Raw genomic sequence first — 18,307 nt, forward strand, 5'->3', positions numbered from 1 at the left:
CGTGCTCATGCTTGCTCTCTCAAAATTTAAAAAGAAAATGAGCTACTTAAAATGATTTAAGTTCAATTTGGTTGATTCAAAGCTTGATTGTTTAATGATTAAAAAAAAATTTTTTTTAACGTTTATTTATTTTTGAGAGACAGAGACAGCACGAGCAGGGGAGGGGCAGAGAGAGCGGGAGACACAGAATCTGAAGCAGGCCCCGGGGTGTCAGCACAGAGCCCGGCACAGGGTTCTAAGTCACAAACTGCAAGATCGTGACGTGAGCAGAAGTGGGACGCTCAACCGACTGAGCCACCCAGGCGCCCCTAATTAAATGATTTTCAGGATTAAAAATGACCTCTTAAAGTGTATTTATCGAAATTGAGTCTTTTATCCGCCTTACCTGAATATGCAGTTTTCAAAAACTCTGCCCTCTGGACAGTTGATTGCTTGTCGGAGGAGCCGCTGGGGCAATTTTCTTAGGAAAATTTACCTTCAAGAAAGTGAATGTTAAATCTTTTAGTTCAAAAATCATGCTATTAGAGTTCAAGATTTACTATAATTTTAAGAGCCTTTTACTAAAAGTATATTCAGTTCTTTATTTCTTGTGGTTGGAATGTTTGTCACTCATTTGGTCTATTTTTAGGAAAACACTGGTGGAAATTCCAGACGTGTGTAATTTGCACGTTTTTCTTCTAGCCTGGTTAGCGAATGCACAGCAATTAGGCTACTACGTAAACTCGCTATAAGATCTTAATGATCCGTTTCTCCTCCGTGTACTAGCTTGCGTCGAGAGGGACCGAGTTGTCCACAGTCCTGATGGGCACCAGGTACCAGTGCGTGCAGACCCTGGCCTGCTGCGGAGCGAGCCGGGGAGCACCTGCCGCCGTCACCGCTGTGTGACTGCGGCGGAGCGGTTTCCCGTGCGACCCTGAGCGGACGCCGCTGGCGCCTCTTTTTCTTGCAGCGAGAATTCCCGACTGGCCGCCGAGGTTTACAAAGACATGCCCGAGACCAGCTTCACTCGCACGATCTCCAACCCCGAGGTGGTCATGAAGCGCCGGCGGCAGCAGAAGCTGGAGAGGCGGATGCAGGAGTTCCGGAGCTCGGACGGGCGGCCGGACTCAGGTGCGCGTGCGCGGGGGCGCCTCCTTCCGAGCCGTGTGCGCCTGCGCGGGGCGGGGCCGCCGCGTCCGCCCCGGGTCGCTCTGCCCTCGGGCGGTCAGCGATGGGTCCGGTTAGGCCCTCCTCCCCGGGGCAGCTCTTGTTTTAAATTCTTGGGTTCTGGAAACTTTCGAGTATGTACAACACAAGGGAGACATGCAGCGAACCCCCCGTGGGCCTGTTACGCGGCCTCCGCCCTCGACCGCCCCGGCCTCCTCTCTGCTGCCACATCTGCGCCGCTTCGCAGATTTCTCCGTATTTCATCCTCTGTGTCCGTGCACTTTCCCGAAGGTGAAGGTTCCTGGGAAATAGAAAGGAACCACGGCACTGTTGTCCCTTACCGAAGCCTTGAGGGCAATTCCCCCAGGGCCTCAGACTGTCTGGTCGTCGTTGGCTTCCTCCTGACAGCCTCCGATGATCCCTCCCTGGCGTGGGATCCAGATAGCACCTGCAGGTGGCGCCTGGTCGGGCTGGTGTTCCTTCCGATTCCCTTTCCTCTTGTCTGCCCTCCTGCTTCTCGTCCTCACTGGCGTGCGGTGGAGACCCGGGTTATTTGTCTTGGGGATTTTGCCGACTGCATCCAGGTTTACTCTGCTTCCTTGGTTAGGGGAGGAGGTGGGGTAGGTTTTTGGGGGGAGAGGGAGCAGGGCGGAAATACCTCCCGTACCAGCATCCACAGGTGACCAGTGGTTGTGAGCTTTTTAACGAATTCGTGGAGTTAAAACTTGTCAGTGTCTTTCCGTCTGTGGCAGTTACTGTCCTTACTGGTTCTTGAATTGTCACTTTGAGACAGCAAGGGTCTCTTCCACCTGGCACCTGAGGCTTTGACGCGTCCCCGGTGGTCTTGGGGAGTCTCCCTGCGTGACAGGACACCGAGGCTCACCTTGGGAACGTGCTGCCCCAGACTAGGAAGGTGGCTGTTTCCCTTACAAATGCTCGCTCTTTCTGGTTGCTCGGAGAGCTCCCTGGTGCTGCTTAGTGTTCGCTCGCCCCCCTCTTCAGTGGACAGAGCTAGCTGACTTCTAGTACGTGTTTCTTACTGCTTCGGTTTCAGGCAATCTAGCCTTTCTTAGGATAAATTCTCTCCACCTGACACCAATAACGTCTAATTGTTTTATTTTGACATTACGATTTATTACAGGAAAGAGCAAAGTGATACTGTTATTAGCAACAGTATGATTGTGAAAAAATTTGAAGCTTCTTGGGAAACTTGCTTGTGAGTGTATCTTGTAAGGTGATATTGTCAAATAACTACCTAGTTTGGGTAAATATCTATCTAGTGTGTGATTGCTAGATCATAGGGAAGTTCTGTTTTTAACTTTTTTTTTATTTTTGAGAGCGAGAGACACACAGGGTGTAAGCCAGGGAAGGGCAGAGAGGGAGACAGAATCCGAAGCAGGCTCCAGGCTCCGAGCTGTCAGCACAGAGTCTGACGTGGGGCTCAAACTCATGAACCACGAGATCGTGACCTGAGCCGAAGTCGGATGCTTAACCAGGCGCCCCTACTTTTAACTTCTTAAGGAACCCGCATAGTTTCCCAGAGTGGCTGCACCAGTTTGCATTCCCACCAACAGTGCGTGCATAAGGGTCCCTCTTCCTCCCCATCCTTGCCAATACCTGTTGTTTCTTGGGTTATTAATTTTAATCATCCTGACAGGTGTGAGATGGTATCTCATCATGGTTTTGATCTGTGTTTCCCTGGTGATGAGAGATGTTGAGCATCTTTTCGTGTGTCAGCCATCTGGTATCTTCTTTGGAAGATAAAAAAACAACAACACAGCTATTTGAAGGGGCACGTCCCCCCCAGTGTTTCTAGCAGCACTGTCAACAACAGCCAAACTATGGAAAGAGCCCACATGTCTGCTGACCGATGAATGGATAAAGAAAATGTAGCGTGTATATATACAGGGGAATGTTACTCAGTGATGAGAAAGAATGAAATCTTGCCATTTGCAACAACATGGGTGGAACTGGAGGGTATTATGCTAAGCGAGATAAGTCCGAGAAAGCCCAATACCGTATGATTTCACTCGTGGAATTTAAGAACAAAACAGATGAACGTATGGGAAGGGGAGAAGAGAAAGAGGGAGGCAAACCCTAAGAGACTCTTAAGGATAGAGAAACCGAGGGAAGTGGGTGGGGGATGGGCACTGAGGAGGGCACTTGTTGGGATGAGCACTGGGTGTTGCATGTAAGTGATGAAGCACTAAATTCTACCTCTGAAGCCAGTTTTACCAAATATGTTAACTAACTAGAATTTGAATAATCTGAAAAGAGAAAAAATTACTGTGTTTGGAAATCACCTATTTGATTCCTCTCCATATTGACTTCTATTTGTTTTATTTTGTTTCTGATTTTAGAGGTTTGCTCCTTAAAAATGTAATGTGCTTTAATAATTCCTAAGGCAGATGTACCCAGCATGGTGTGTGTGTGTGTGTGTGTGTGTATTTTATTTTTTAATTTTTTCTTTTAACATTTATTATTGAGAGAGACAGAGCACGAGCAGGGGAGGGGCAGAGAGAGAGGGAGATACAGAATCCAAAGCAGGCTCCAGGCTCCGAGCTGTCAGCACAGAGCCCGACGCGGGGCTCGAACTCGTGAACCGTGAGATCATGACCTGAGCTGAAGTTGGACGCTCAACCGACTGAGCCAGCCAGGCGCCCCTCAGAGAGCTTTTAACTCCGCCTAGGCTTCAAATTGGAGTGGTGACTGTGGGAGCAGAGTAGAAGTTGGATCTGAGGGAGTCGCGTTGAAAGTGGGCGCCTGCTGTTCGCGGGGGACCCGTCTCTGAGCGTGGCCACTGAGAGCGAAGGGGTGCACCAGGTTCCTAAGAGGCGGAGTTATCAGACCCAGAGCAGACTGGATTCTACTTGGGAGGGGAGGCATTCTGGATAACGCCCGTTTTCCTGGGATGCGTGTTCCTGCTCTGGAACGAGAGGACGTTTGTGAGCGGAAGATAGGTTTTGCTGAGGTGCCGGTGTGATTGGGGGGCTGTTTTGAGCTGGAAGGGCAGTGTGTCTAGACCAGGCACTGGGCAGCAGTGTCCCATAGAGGGAGAGAGTTGGGGAGTAATTTATGGTTGCCAGGTAACGTCATTAGGCATGGGTGAGATTCTTTTTGTAGAAAGTATGTAGGTAATGGGAAGACTTAAGAGAAGGCCGCTGTTAAGAGGACTGGGCAGTGAAAGGAGAAAACGAAGCAAAACAGTCTCCAAGGAGTTAGGAAAACTAGCAGAACATCTAAGAAGTAGAGCTTTAGAGGGATGGGGGTAGAAGGAATAGTTTTCTATCCAGACTTCCAGGAGACACTGAAAACCTAAGTATTGTTAGCAAAATAGCTGTGGTTAATATTAACCAGTCAAATATATTAAGTTCAGCTATTTTGTTTGTCTTTAATAAATGACTTAGAAACATATGTTCTCAGGACACCTGGGTGGCTTATTGGCTAAGCGTCTGGCTTAGGTCATGATCTCAAGGTTTGTGGGATCAAGCCGCACATTGGGCTCAGTGCCGAATATGGAGACTGCTTGAGATTCTCTCTCCCTCTGCCCCTTTGCCTGGCTTGCACTCTGTCTTAAAAAAAATAGTAATAAAATGAAGTAGAATTGACAAACAGCATTGTTAGTTTCAGGTGTACACTGTGATGATTCACCCCTTTTATACACTGCAAAGTGATTACACTTTGCATTACACTAATGTGACTAGTCGCGGGGGGGGGGGGGAGGGGGGCTTGGTTAAACATCTGAGTTTTGATTTCAGCTTAGGTCATGATCTCATGGTTTGTGGGGTCGAGCCCCACCTGGGGTTCTGTGCTGACAGTGTGGAACCTGCTGGGGATATTTTCTGTCTCTCTTTCTCTTCCTCTCCCCTGCTTGCGCACACTCCGTCAAAATAAACTTAAAAAAAAACAAAAATGTATTCTCGTAACCTGTCCTGTCGGTAGAAGCCGTGGGATGCGGTCACGTGCGGGTGAGCGTAACGAGAGGGACCGCTCAGTCTATTACTTCCCTGTCTTGTCAGCCTGACAGTTTGCCCCCTCGGTTCTGATGACTGAACTCCCTTCACGGCCCATCGGACTCGGCCCGTAGGAAGCTTCCACCCTGGGCTTTGTAGAGCACGGTTAAGCACTCAGGCGCGCTCTGTGGTGTCCTCCGAGGAGCCGGCCCGGAAGCGTCCCGTGCGTCTCAGGTAGCTGATGCGTGGCACGGGGCACGAGCACCAGTTACAGCCCCGGATTTCTTACTGCGACACCGTCGGCGACCGTGCGGGAATTCTCCCGCCTCGGCGTCCTCACGACCCGTGTTGGGAGTGCCAGCTGTGACCGGGGTCCCGCCCTTGGGGTCCTGGAGAGGCGCGGGCCTCCGTGTGCTCGTTTCCAGTCCTGCCTTCATCAGAGACCGAAACGTACATCGATGCAAATGGGCTTTAGCCCATTTTACTGAGCTGCTCCGCTCTTCCTCCTCAGCACGGAGGGTGGTGCCTGCCTCTGTGACAAAGACACCGTGGTGTGGTGTTAGGCTTATAAACCGGAAACTGTTTGAATTAGACCCTCTCGACACTCAGTACACTGAAACCAAGTTAGATGTCGATGGATAAACGGATGCCAAAAGTAACCCATCCAGTAGTGAAATTTGGCCACGTGAGCCTGAGTTTTCCAGCCACCTCATCGTGGCGTGCCCCTCAGAAGAAATGCTGCTCGAAATTGTGTATCTGTAGGAGCCCTACTGACTCTTGAAAATGGTTTTCTGGGAAGCCCCGACCTTAAGTTTTTTCAGACAAAAAGTGTTTGATTCTCTGCAGTCTGTACCTTGGGGTTGCAAAGTACTTGTCTAGACTTCAAGCAGATGCCACGTTTTTCAGAAAAATTCGATTTCTGACCACTTGCATCTTTTGGTAGCCTCCTAAGGGAGGGCACAAGCCCCCTCATCAGCTTTCAGAACCGGCGTTCTGGTTTGCTCCTTGGTTGTCCGATGGGCACAGTACGGGCAGGTTGCCTGTGTCTGCAAAATGGTTCTTACTCGTTCTCTCGTACGTGTTTTCCTTATAAATTACCCCGAATGTGCCTTTGGCGGCAGGGCACGATGAAGTCAGAAGGGAGCACCTTGGGCTAGTGGGGCACGCGCTTTAACACCTGGCCTCCCTGCTGGGACGGCGTCCCCCTCTGCGGCTCTGCTTCAGCCGGAAGCCCGGCCGCTTAGGAGAGCACCGGTGGCATTGTGCCCGCCTCCCGATGTGGCACGGGCACACGTGCAACTGAGGCCTTCCGGTGGCTCCCACTTCAGCTAGAGTAAAACACAGGCCCTCGCGATCATGGTTTGCGAAGTCCCACGTGGTCTGGCCTCGGTCAGCCTGACTGCATTTTCCCTGCCTTCCCTCGGGTGCATCTCTGGCCAGTGAGCCTTCCGGACCTGTGCCAGCTGAAGGCCTTAGCACCTGCTCGCCCCCTGCCCAGAGAGCTCCTCAGGTGGCCGCGAGGCCGCCGCCGCTGGCCATCCAGGGCTCATGGCCGGTGTCCATCTTCGAGAAGGCTTAACAGTCCCACGAGCTTAGGAAGCTCTTGGTTACGGTCTTTCTTACCACCATGCTTGTGTTTTTCACAACGCGTGCCGCCATCTTAGGTTTTCTTGTTGCTCTTTCCCCCCACCCCCTGCACCCCACACCTAGAGTAGAAGCTGTTTGAAGGCCAGGACCCTGGACTGTTCATGGCTGCGTCCTCAGCATCGGAACACGGGCCTCTGTGTGAGTTCGCGTGTGCTAAGTCGTTGACAGGCAGCACTGTCGGAACACCGTGGAGTTTCTTCCTTTTCTCATCTTTGAACCATGGTGAACGTGGGTTCATCGTTATGAGAACTACTTGGGCTTGAAGAGGGAACAGGATCCGTCCTGTCGCACAGGACTAGTCAGCATACGGTGCTACTGGATCAGCAGGTGACTGTTCACGTGTGTTGTCTAACAAGAAAGGAGTATGGAATTAGGAACACAGATTTCATCGTCGCATTCATTACAACCGGAACTTAGATGCCCTTTTTTAAAGTGATCATAAACGTTCGCTGTCTCGGTTACTGGGATAAAATAAAGGAGTCTCAAAGATGTCTGAATGTTTTTTTTCAGGTGGAACACTGAGAATTTATGCAGATAGCTTAAAACCGAACATTCCCTACAAGACAATCCTGCTGTCCACCACGGATCCTGCTGACTTTGCTGTGGCCGAGGCTCTAGAGAAATACGGTCTGGAGAAGGAGAACCCTAAAGATTACTGCATCGCCCGGGTAAGTGACTACCCAGCCAGAACTTACCAGTGCTACACATGCCGGCACTTCTCGTTCAAGTGGCAAGATAGCCTTTGAGTGAAGTTCAGTGTAGGCTGGTTTTCTTCGCACTGTATCATTTAAAATGTAATACGTGGAAACCCTGTGTTAAATCCCCCTTCTGTTACAGAAGTAATACATGTTCTTATCATAAGAAAAAGTGTAAAAAGGTGAAGACAATAAGATCACCCATAGTTCTAATACCAAAGGGTAACCACTGTCCACGCTTTTATATACACATATCTTTAGTTCTTATTTTGTGTACATAGGTGACATATCTTTAGTTCTTATTTTGTGTACATAGGTTTTTTCATGATGTCGTCTTAAGGTTTTCACTGAGATACCTCGTGACAGTCCCACTCTTAAGTGGACTCCAGTTTGCTGCTCTAACGAGCGTTTGGTCGGTGTGTTTAGTAGCCGGACCGTCTTGGAGATAAAGCCTGCATCTCTCGCCCTGGTACTCAGAGACCATGAGATGCTTTTCCTCACAGCCGAGTGGCTGACACTAAGTGAGATCAAGCAGGTTTTCTCTCCTGAGGCAGACTACTTGGAAAGTTCTTAACCCTTGAGTCAGTCACGAGGAAATGCTGACTTCTTCATTACCGGGATTTCTCTGGCAAAATCTCCTCCTGGCAGTGGCTTTTTAGAAGAAATAAATCCCTTCCTTTCCCCATCTTAGCAGGTGATTACGAAACCGTGATGTATTACTTGCCATAGTGCCCCCGCCGCACAAGATGACTGGGGAGTAAGTAAGTAGAGGCAGTAACCGTGCGCATTTAAAGTCTGCGGTGTCCCCAGTACCGACCCCCCACCCCAGGAACACCCCTTCGCCTTCGAAAGTCCCTTACCCCGTCTCCAGCCCGGATAGTGCTCTCTGTCGCTTAGTTTCGTGTACTAGAACCGCACATAAACGGTGTCGTGTAGCAAGCGGTCTTCCTGCCTGCTTTCCTCCACTGGGCACCGGGAGCTCGGGGTCGGCGTGCTTGGGCGTGTCTACACTGGCTTCCTTCCGGTTGCTGAGTAGTATTTCGTTATATGGATGGTTTGCGGTGCTTTGACCCGCTTACCTGCTGACGGACATTCGGGTTGTTCCCGGTGTTGGGTTTTGGGCGGTTACGGTCAGGCTGCTCTGAGCATGTGTGTGCAGGTGTCCTCACAGACCTGTTTTCTTAGGTAAATGCTGGGTGGCAGGTGTATGTGTAACTTTTTAGGAAACTTTGAAACTGTTTTCCAAAGCAGTTAAATCACGTTGTGGTTGCTTTACTTCCCCATTTGTGTTTGATGCTGTCAATTATTTTAAGAATCGGCCATTCTGGGGCGCCCGGGGGGCTCTGTCGGTCGGGCATCCGACTTCGGCTCGGGCCGTGATCTCGCGGTTCGTGGGTTCGGGCCCCGTGTCAGGCTCTGTGCTGATGGCTCGGAGGCTGAAGCCCGGAGCCTGCTTCGGATTCTGTGTCTCCCTCTCTCTCTGCCCCTGCCCCGCTCACGCTCTGTCTCTCAAAAGTAAATACTTTTGAGAAACAAAAAAAGAATCAGCCTTTCTGATAGCGAATAATGGGATGTCCATGTGGCAAACGGTTTTAATTTCCCTCTTGATAGTTCTGTGTTAAGTCCTTTGTAGGATACGTGTGTTGTGAATATTTTTTCCCCAGTCTGTGGCTTGGTTTGCCTTTTCATTTTTTTAATGATGCCCTTTAGAGAATACATTTTTTTTTTTTAAGCCTTCTATTATTTTTGTGTTCTCTGTAAGAATTTACCTCTTTTGAGGTTGCAAACAGTTTCCTTCTGAAGTTTTGTACTTTAGTTTTTACGTTTTGGTCTCTGTTCCATTTCAAGTTAGCGTCTATATGTTGGTGTGAGATCAGGGCAGGTGTTCATTTTTTCCGGTGCAGACAATTGGTTGACCCAGCACCATTTGTTAAAAGGACTTTCTTTTTTTCCCCGTTGAGTGCTTTAACGTCTTTGCTGAAAATCAATTGGCCATATGTGTGTGTGGTTCTATTTCTGGAGTCTGTTAATCTGTATTTTATCTTTTTGTGAACACCACACTGTATCGATAACTAGATTGATAATAAGTCTTAAAATCAGGTAAATAAGTCCCAATTTTGTTTTTGCTTTTATTTATTTTTTCTAATATTTATTTTTGAGAGACAGTGCACATGTGTGTGAGTGGGGAGGGGCAGAGAGAGAGAGGGAGACACAGAATCTGAAGCAAGCTCCAGGCTCCCGGCTGTCAGCACGGAGCCCGACGCAGGGCTTGAACCCATGAGCTGTCAGATCATGACCTGAGCCAAAGCTGGATATTTAACAGACCGAGCCACCCAGGGTCCCCTGTTTTTGCTTTTAAAAATTGCTTCAGTTATTCTGTATTATTTATGTTTCTGAATAAATTTCAGAATCAGCTTGTCCATTTCTGCACAGAACCCGCTGGAGTTGTGACTGGATTTGCATGGACTCTAGATAAGTCAGGGGACACCCTGTCCTCAGTCTCCAGTCTTCCAGGCTGTGGACAGAGTGCACCTCTGTGTGTGTGATCTCTGTGCTCCCAGTAGTATTTTGTAGTGCTCAGAGTAGAGGTCTAAGACCTCTTTTATTAGCTAGATTGAATTAAGTAAAAGAGTTTGTTGAGTTTTATGCCTTTTAATTTTGTGGAAAAGCTAAGAAGTTATATTCAGTTGGAAAAACTGTTTGGTAGATTTGTAGTTTGATAACTATAGTTGAATTGTCAGCTGAAAATAGATGAGAGAACAGGTTTTTTTTTTTCCCATTAAAATGACAACAAAGAAATAAAAACCTGTGTAAGTGCTCAAGAACGAAGAGAATGAGAGGAGAGATGGCGGAAGATAGGGTTGTGAGTGAATTTCTGAAGAAGCAGGTGACAGGTGTCCTGCTCATTGGGCCGCAGAAAGCCTACGGAGAGAACCCGCCAGGGAGGAGCTTGCTAGTGCCCATGTCACGAGCCCACACGGACCCAGGAATGAGTTGCTTTAGCCCTTCCCGAGTCCACATTGAAAGCGGAGCTAAATCATATTGGGTTGAAAGTTTCCAGAAGCAGTGGACTCCACCAGATTTCCTTCCCATTCCAACTGCTGTCTCTTGTCTCCGTGTGAAGGCTGTGGTCGACCTGATGGGGAGGAGGCCTTGTGTTTGGGGGTAACGGGCACACAGGGCACAGCAAGGGTCTTGACTGAAAGTGGGAGGGTGGAGCGGAAGCCTCTGCCCAGGATGCTGACGGCCAGAAGATTTAAGGACTTCTCCCAGAAGGCACTGTCTGGCCACGTGAGAAGGATGTGTATGCAAACTGACCTGTGGAAGCGCTGGTCCAGTAACCTCACTCGGGCCTCCTGGCAGGAGTCCTCGTGCATACATACATACATACGTACGTACGGCCCTCACCTTGAGCTCTCTCGTGACTCACTGTTGAACGTGAACGGACGGCCAAGGTTCGACAGACACTGAAACACCTTTGAGACGAAGGACCAACCCAAACAGGCAAAAGAACACAGATGAGATAAGACAGAAAGCAGACGGAAGTGTTCAAAAACCGAGAGACTCGGACAACAAGGAAGACCGTGTATGTGTGGAATAAGACCAAATAAGTCCTGTAAGAAGGGACACTCAGACCTTAGAAGTTTATAAATGTAAGCAAATAAGGGATAGGAGAAAAGTATCAGTGAAAGGGGTGAAAGATAAAGGTAAGGAAACATGCCAAGTGTAGAACAAAACGAAAAGATCAGAAAGTTAGATCTGCAGTAGAATGCCTAACACTTACCTAAAGGAGGGTCAGATAGAGAAAGCAAGAGGACATGGGGAGAGAGAGAAGTTACCAAAGAAATGTACTAGAATATCTCCCAGAACAGGAGGGTTTGGGTTGCTGGTTTGAAAAGGCCCACTGAATGATGGTACAGTTACTGAGAAAGATCCAAACCAGGGCATATTATTTTGAAATTGTAGAAAACTAGAGGAAAGAAAACAAGGGTTCCAAGGAGAAGGATTCAAGTCGCGTATAAAGGATTGGGGGGCAAGATTGCTGCCAGTCATTTCCAGTGGTCACGGAGTCTGGAATACATGCAGCTTTCTAATTCAGAGTGAAGTGGTTTCCAGTCCAGATTGTGAAATGGTAGGTACATGGAACGAAGACCTTTCAAAACCCGTAAGGCCAAATTTGCCACCCATTCAGCCTTTCTCAAAAAGGTACCGCAGCGTATTCTCCAGCAAGATGGGCGGAGTGGGCCAAGAAAGGGAAAGATCCAGCCAGGCTCCCAGAATAGAGTCCGGCACAGGAGGTCATCCCAGCAGTGGTGGCGAAGGAGGGTCTGGAGGGCGTCCGTGCAGTCATCCTACAGAGCACCCACTTCAGAGTGGATGTAGCGTTTGAGATTGAGAATGGTGTTTATAAATAAGGTGATAAGTGTTACGGTCTATCTAAAACAAGGGGCTAGTGAATTCCCGAGTGTGTTTCTGTGAGGACTTGTTCTCATTCCCGTGTGTTACAGCAGGTAGTAAGAAGCAAACTCCGCACCCATCACTAAAGGGATGCCCATCCATACCATTGAATACCTGTGGCTGTGAAACATGATGAATTAAGCCCGTCTTATAAAACACCCTTTATTTGGAAAAACAATTACCATAAAATAAAATGAAGCAACGTGAACCCCTGTGTGTGCATCCATGACCATACAGCAAGGTGGATGCGTGGGAAGGGTACGCTCCAGGTCACTACCCGCCGACGTGAGGGGAAGGGCAGGGAATGGAAGACTTTGAAATACCACGTGTGATGCCGATGGGAGCCTGTCACGTGAGGTAGATGGGTGAAGATCATTGCCAAAAGTGTGGTCGTAAAAATAGTTCTCTCACAGTGGGGTTCGTTTCTTCCTTGGGCTTTTCTGTTTTTCACTTTTTCACAGTGATCCTGCATGATTGGGAATGGGGACGAAACACCTCAAAGCTCGTGTCTCCGTGGGGTGAGGAAGATAGGCATTGCACGTGTGTTTGCTGTTACGAAGATAGGTGGTCTTACTAGGGAAGAGTAAGAACTAGGATTGGTGAATTCGAAGGAGAAACCGTGCTTCCAGACGTGCAAAAGTATATTTTATACTGGATTTCTGGCTATTAGCGTTCATAGATAGAGAAACTGTATCATGACCTGAAATTCCACCATACTTTGAGGAGGGGGCGTGCCTCGGGTCAGGTCGGGAGAGCAGGGAACCAAGGTAATTGTGTGTTCCCTCTGGAGGGAAAATCCTGAAGATCCAGGACATTCTGGTGCATTTTCTCCTGGCAGTGAAGTCTGAAGTAGAGGAGACGCTGCGGTAGTGCTGGGCCCTGGAGACCCTTGCCTTCCGTTGAGGAGCGCGTGGTGAGAACTGCTGTACCCACGGGAAGCACCTAATTGGGCCCACGGATAAGGATGGATTTGGATACGCGCTCCTTATACTTGGGGTCAGCAGCGGCTATAAACGGTGTTCCTGGTCAGAATAAAGTCCGTAAATCGGTAGTGTAAGAGTCCTGCCCCTGCTACTCGGTGGTCACCCGGGGCAGGAGCTCGGTTACCGGGGCCTGACCTTGTGCTCCGTACTTGGGATTGCTTAAGTATCTGCCAGGGGACCGTGGACCATTAAATATATTCAGTTCCGCGTAAAGGTGCATTCGATATAATACGTGGTAATGAATGTTATCATCTTTTCCCTTTCCTTCATTTTGGCTGTACTTTTACGGATGAACTTCAGAAGTGTAAGGGCACCTTAATCAGGGTCATGAGGTTGTAAAAGCCTCCTTTGGGCTTGTAGTGTCGAGCCTCTTTGAGGTCACTTGAATCTCTTTTGAGGGTCTCCTGCTTTGGGTTTTCTGTTCTATCACATCCTTGCAAATTCTGCTTCGTAGGCAGTACGGAGGTGATTAGCGTTTTTATCCTGTTTTCTTTCTTGGCTTGCCATCTTGCTAGCTTCGTGATATGTAGCTCTTCCGTACTCATCGTTGTTCTAGCTGTTTAATTGTTCAACAAATATTTAAGTTCCTCTTGTTGGATACTCTGTTAGGTTACAAAAACAACAGCTGTCTTTAAAGGAACTTACAGAGAAGCCAAGAATGAGACAAGAAACATGGAGTGTTGAAGTGAGAGCGATCAGGGAAGGCCTCCTGGAGGAGCTGTAGTTGAGCTAGACGTGGCCAGTGGGTCACCGGCCTCCAGGCCCAAGAAATCGCGGAAGTATGGAATTCATGGCCTACTCTGAGAGCTCTGAGTAGTTCTACGTGCCCGGATCTACCAGGGTGTGTGACAGAGATCGGGACGCAAAAGAGGAGTGAAGGTCAGGTCCTGGACTGTGTGTTCTAAGCCCAAGATACCAAATTCAGTACAAAGCAGTACGAGGAAAGATTAATTACTTCAGCAAGAGGGGGTGTTGTAATGCACTTGTCTTTTTAAGGTAATCTGAAGCAGTGTGGAGATGTTGTAGGCTTCTGCACAAGAGTCTCATCCATCTGGTGTGTGAGTGTGAGGCTGTATCTGGGTGGCAGGGCCTGTGAACAGAACTCTGTTGCGGTACTGGACGTGGAAAAAAATGTTCCGATGCCACTGGCTTGGCTTCTCATATTTTACTTTCTGTAGTCGTGTCGTGACGTGTTAGTATTTCAAATTGAATGAAGGGTGGGCCGATCCAGCAGGTGCGTGAGGCCCCTGGGCCTCCGCCCCCTTCATTTTTGCTCTGGATTATTGGGGCTTTCCCAAGTTATTCAGAGAACTGTTTGACTACCATGAAAACATAGAGTAAAAAGTATTATGGCATGATGAATTTTAAGAGCGTCGTGAATGCAGCATTTTAAACCAGACACTTAAAAACATCTGTTGCGTGAATAACCCTGTAGTATATCTAAATGATCTGATTAAATTTAATCATAAAGCTATTATCTACAAGAAAGAGCTACTCTGTTTTGTTGTTATGTGACGGCTATCCTGAGAGATCCCACCTTAGATGAAACTGTTTTGTAAAGATGATGACCAGATAGTGCGCAAGTGGGTTAGGGACCCGGGAGATTGAGCTACAGTAGAGTGATCTTTCCTGAGGAAATTGCTCACGATTTGGCCAGTACGTGCAGTCCTTCCATAAGAGTTTGTTTTAAAAAAAACAAAACAAAACGATTACTCAACTAGTTTTTTGGGGGGCCAGAGAGGCAAGTGAGTAGACGCGGCACAGCCAGCAGGCTGAGCCGTGTTGGAAGCCGCTTCCCCGCAGTGCTCCTCCACCTTTGTTGGTGGTTGGAGGATTGGTGGTTGGAGGATTGGTGGTTGGAGGATTGGTGGTTGGAGGATTGGTGGTTGGAGGATTGGTGGTAGGGTTTGGTCCGTTTAATTCTGTTGTGACTTGTATTTACAGGAAGTTCTTTTTTCTGAATCCTGGTGTGGTCACAGTCAATTATTTGTTCCTTCCAGGTTATGCTGCCTCCTGGAGCCCAGCATTCGGATGAAAATGGTGCTAAAGAAACGATCCTGGATGATGACGAGTGTCCTTTACAGATCTTCAGGGAGTGGCCAACTGACCGAGGTAAAGGGTAATTTTATTTGTTACAGAATCGTTCATACGCTACATTAAACCTCTGCCTGAGGTGTCAGCTGTGTGACACTGTCAGGGGTGCAGGAGAGCGGGCGTGGCTGTCTATGCCCTCCTCCCTAGACCTGCTGAATGGCTCCTCTGGTCCCTTGTCCTGAGGGCCACACTCAGCCCACGTGCAGCGGGGGTGTGGGCCCAGAGCGGGCTGTCACGCTGTGGTAGGAGGAGCCAGAGTCCTGTCTGTGCTGACCAGCTGGGCGGATTGATTACAGGGGGGACTGTAACCTGCAGCCCCAAAGATTGTCAGTAATTCGGTCATTTCAGATAATAAACCAGACTTTTCACTGTTCAGTTTCTGCTGATTGTTTCAGAGCAGGAAGGTTGAAAGCTATGTTTTGATAAAGTCTCATTTTGCTCTCAGTTTCACGTGATAAGCTAACTGTCGTTCAGTGGAGGACCTTTGTGTAGTAAAGACATAAAGATTTATTGCCAATTCATCCTATCAGTGCTTGAATGTACGTTGGTAGTTTAAAAAGTACACTTGTGCTTAGTGCTTTCTCTAGACTGTTTAAAATTGAACTGTATTATAAAGTCAGATTGCTTTGAATTCTGAGTTAATTCAGTTGAATTAAATAAAAATCAGATCAACTAAAAACATTTTTGTGTGTATGTATTTGTGTATGTGTGGTGGTGTGTGTGTGTGTGTGTGTGTGTGTGTAAACTGATCATAGGGTTAGTTACCAATATAAGCATTTATTTATTCTTAAACTGATGCTCTGGTATTTTTCAAGCATGTAATATGCTTGGGTAGTCATTGATTTAAAATAATCCTTGTAGGGGCGCCTGGGTGGCTCAGTTGGTTAAGTGTTGACTGCAACTCAGGTCATGATCTCCTGGTTTGTGGGTTCGAGCCCCACGTCGGGCTCTGTGCAGACAGCTCGGAGCCTGAAGCCTGCTTCGGACTCTGTGTCTCCCTCTCTCTCTGCCCCTCCCCTGCTCATCGTGCTCACTTGCTTGCACGCTCTGTCAAAAATAACATTGAAAATTAAAAAAATAATCTTTGCACATGGCTACCAGAGTTTTTCAGAATACGAGTGACTAATATTTCCTCCACTGAGTAAAAGTATAAATTGAGTAAACCTTTACTCGATCATTCCTTGAAAGATGTTATTAAGTTATATTTTCCTGATAAATCTTAGGGGAGTTGGCCACCAGTCACTCAGCCATCCTCGCCTGCTTGAGTCTGGTTGATGATTTACAACATTCTGTTCTAGGGGTTTTAGTCTTTCAGTTGAAGAGGAGGCCGCCAGACTACGTCCCGAAGAAAACGAAGAAACATGTCGACGGGAAGCTGGTGAAAGGGAAAGAGAGAGCCGAGGGTTCTGGCTACGGCTCAGCACTTCCGCCTGAGAAGTTGCCCTACCTGGTGGAGCTCAGCCCAGGTGAGAAGGATGATCGGTGCATGTCGTTTCAGCTTTAAATGTTTTACTTGTAAGGAATTGTATTTAAGTACTCTTTCAGTTGGCTGAAAACCTTTTTCAGACCATTTATTTTTTAAAAAGTTACTCTCATAAGATGACATTTAAAAAAAAAATAACAAAACAACCCAGAACCTTGAGGTTATATGGGACACGTATGTTTACGCATAAAAATAAAGTTCACGTGGATAAAAATGAATATTGAAAAACAAAATTTAAAACCGTGAGTATGAGGTGTTTAAGGACAAATGATACACTTCTTTAGAAAATGTTTTTCCCAAAATAGCCTTATAAAATACTTAGTCTCCTAAAAATGACAAACTGGAACGTACTCTTTGGGCAAATTTAATACAAGCAGGTACACGTGGGATACGTGTCCTGTTGAATGTGTGAACAGTGTGAGAAAGAGTACCTTTAAGTTGAACAGAACACTAATCCATCTAGAAGAGGAAGGATATTAGGTTTTCGAATCCTAACAGACTGGGTTTCTTTTCATGTCAGTGCTCGGTTTCTTTTTAGAGCTCTTCTCCAAAACTGTTCTAAATTAGCCTTAGAGGCAGAGAAATATATGAACGTCCTTACAGAGGTGTTTCATACACACATCTGGATGTAGAGTAAAATGTGCGTGTATGTGATGTATATAAATACACACATGACCTCTTGATCGTTCAGCCAAACTATATCCTTTTTTATTCATTGGCTTAAAATGGTGGAGTGTCCCCCGTATTCTGAAATGCTTTGAAGAACAGAGATTGCGCTCTCGTGCCCAGGACTGCTTTCCGATAAAGCTCAATTAGTAATTACAGAAGAAGCTGCAAACCCAAGTGGCTGTGTAGGTCGTCTGGAGTTGCTCAGACAGGAATTCTGTCCTTCTCTTCTTGGGTTCTCGAGCGTTGGTGTTTACGAGACGTGGTCCCGCAGCCGGTGGCACAGGCAGGCTCTGTGGACGCGGGAAAGCGGGGTTTGGGCCGATGCTCTGCAGCTTATGCTCGGTGGCGGTGTGCTGTAAGTGGTAGTTTTTATACTTGTTACGTTTGAGGAATTATCAGAATCGGTGAGCTGTTTGTGAGGAATGTGTTAGTGTTGCTTTGTCCCTCGGTTCTCTGACCGAAAAGTTCATTTAAACTTGTCGCTGTGGTTTGGAGTCCTGGCCCGGTGTTGCTGTGCAACCAGAGGGCGTGTGCACACGGTGGCCATCTGAGGCAGTGACGGCATCTGAGGGCCAGCCGATGTGTCGGAACTTAGAAGTTTCTTAGGATCATTGGGTCTGCTTTTTGAAAGTTTGCATTGCATGCTAGAAGCTAATGGTTTTCTCCAAACCTAAATTTTTGAGGATTCAGGAGTGTCTGTCTGGAGGGACCTGATAAAGAGCTGGCATGGGGTAATTTTCAGAGGACAGTGGGAAGGGGGTTTGCATGGGGAGCAGAGCCGGGGCGAGCATTCATCCGTGCATCTGTCTCACAAGTATTTATTGCTACCACGTGTCGGGCCCTCCCTGGTCAGGGCCTCCGCGGTAGAGCCACAGCAAGACAGCTGAGACCTGGACCACTGACATTCTAGTGAGAACTGCTGTTTTCCCTGCTCATTTCATGTTTGTAGTCACCCTGTTAAACACAAAGGAGTTTTGTAGGCATGTGTGTGGGACGAGAATAGACCCTTCAGAGAAACCTTTCTCTAGATGTTGGCGCAGCGTGCGTGGGGTTCTCGGTCGCATGTGTCCCTCCTTGCTGGCGCCCTGCTGCCTTTACCCACCTTGACGGAGCTTCTGCTCCAGGGAGGGCGAGGTACCAGAGCCGTCCCCGCCCTCAGGTGCCTCCCTGTGGTCTGAC

General features: G+C 47.9%; 1 protein-coding gene across 20 annotated transcripts in view; it reads left to right on the forward strand.

Annotated features, from left to right (window-relative positions):
- Positions 1-18,307, forward strand: part of AFDN (afadin, adherens junction formation factor) — a 142,601-nt gene that overhangs the window by 45,216 nt on the left and 79,078 nt on the right. For all 20 annotated transcript variants that reach the window (XM_045500286.1, XM_045500284.1, XM_045500283.1 and 17 more), the window contains exons 5-8: positions 950-1,110; positions 7,257-7,414; positions 14,883-14,994; positions 16,275-16,442. In XM_045500286.1, coding sequence (XP_045356242.1) covers positions 950-1,110; positions 7,257-7,414; positions 14,883-14,994; positions 16,275-16,442 — 599 coding nt within the window. The remainder of the gene's footprint in view (positions 1-949; positions 1,111-7,256; positions 7,415-14,882; positions 14,995-16,274; positions 16,443-18,307) is intronic.

Source organism: Leopardus geoffroyi, chromosome B2 (assembly GCF_018350155.1).
Source record: "Leopardus geoffroyi isolate Oge1 chromosome B2, O.geoffroyi_Oge1_pat1.0, whole genome shotgun sequence".
NCBI lineage: Eukaryota > Metazoa > Chordata > Mammalia > Carnivora > Felidae > Leopardus > Leopardus geoffroyi.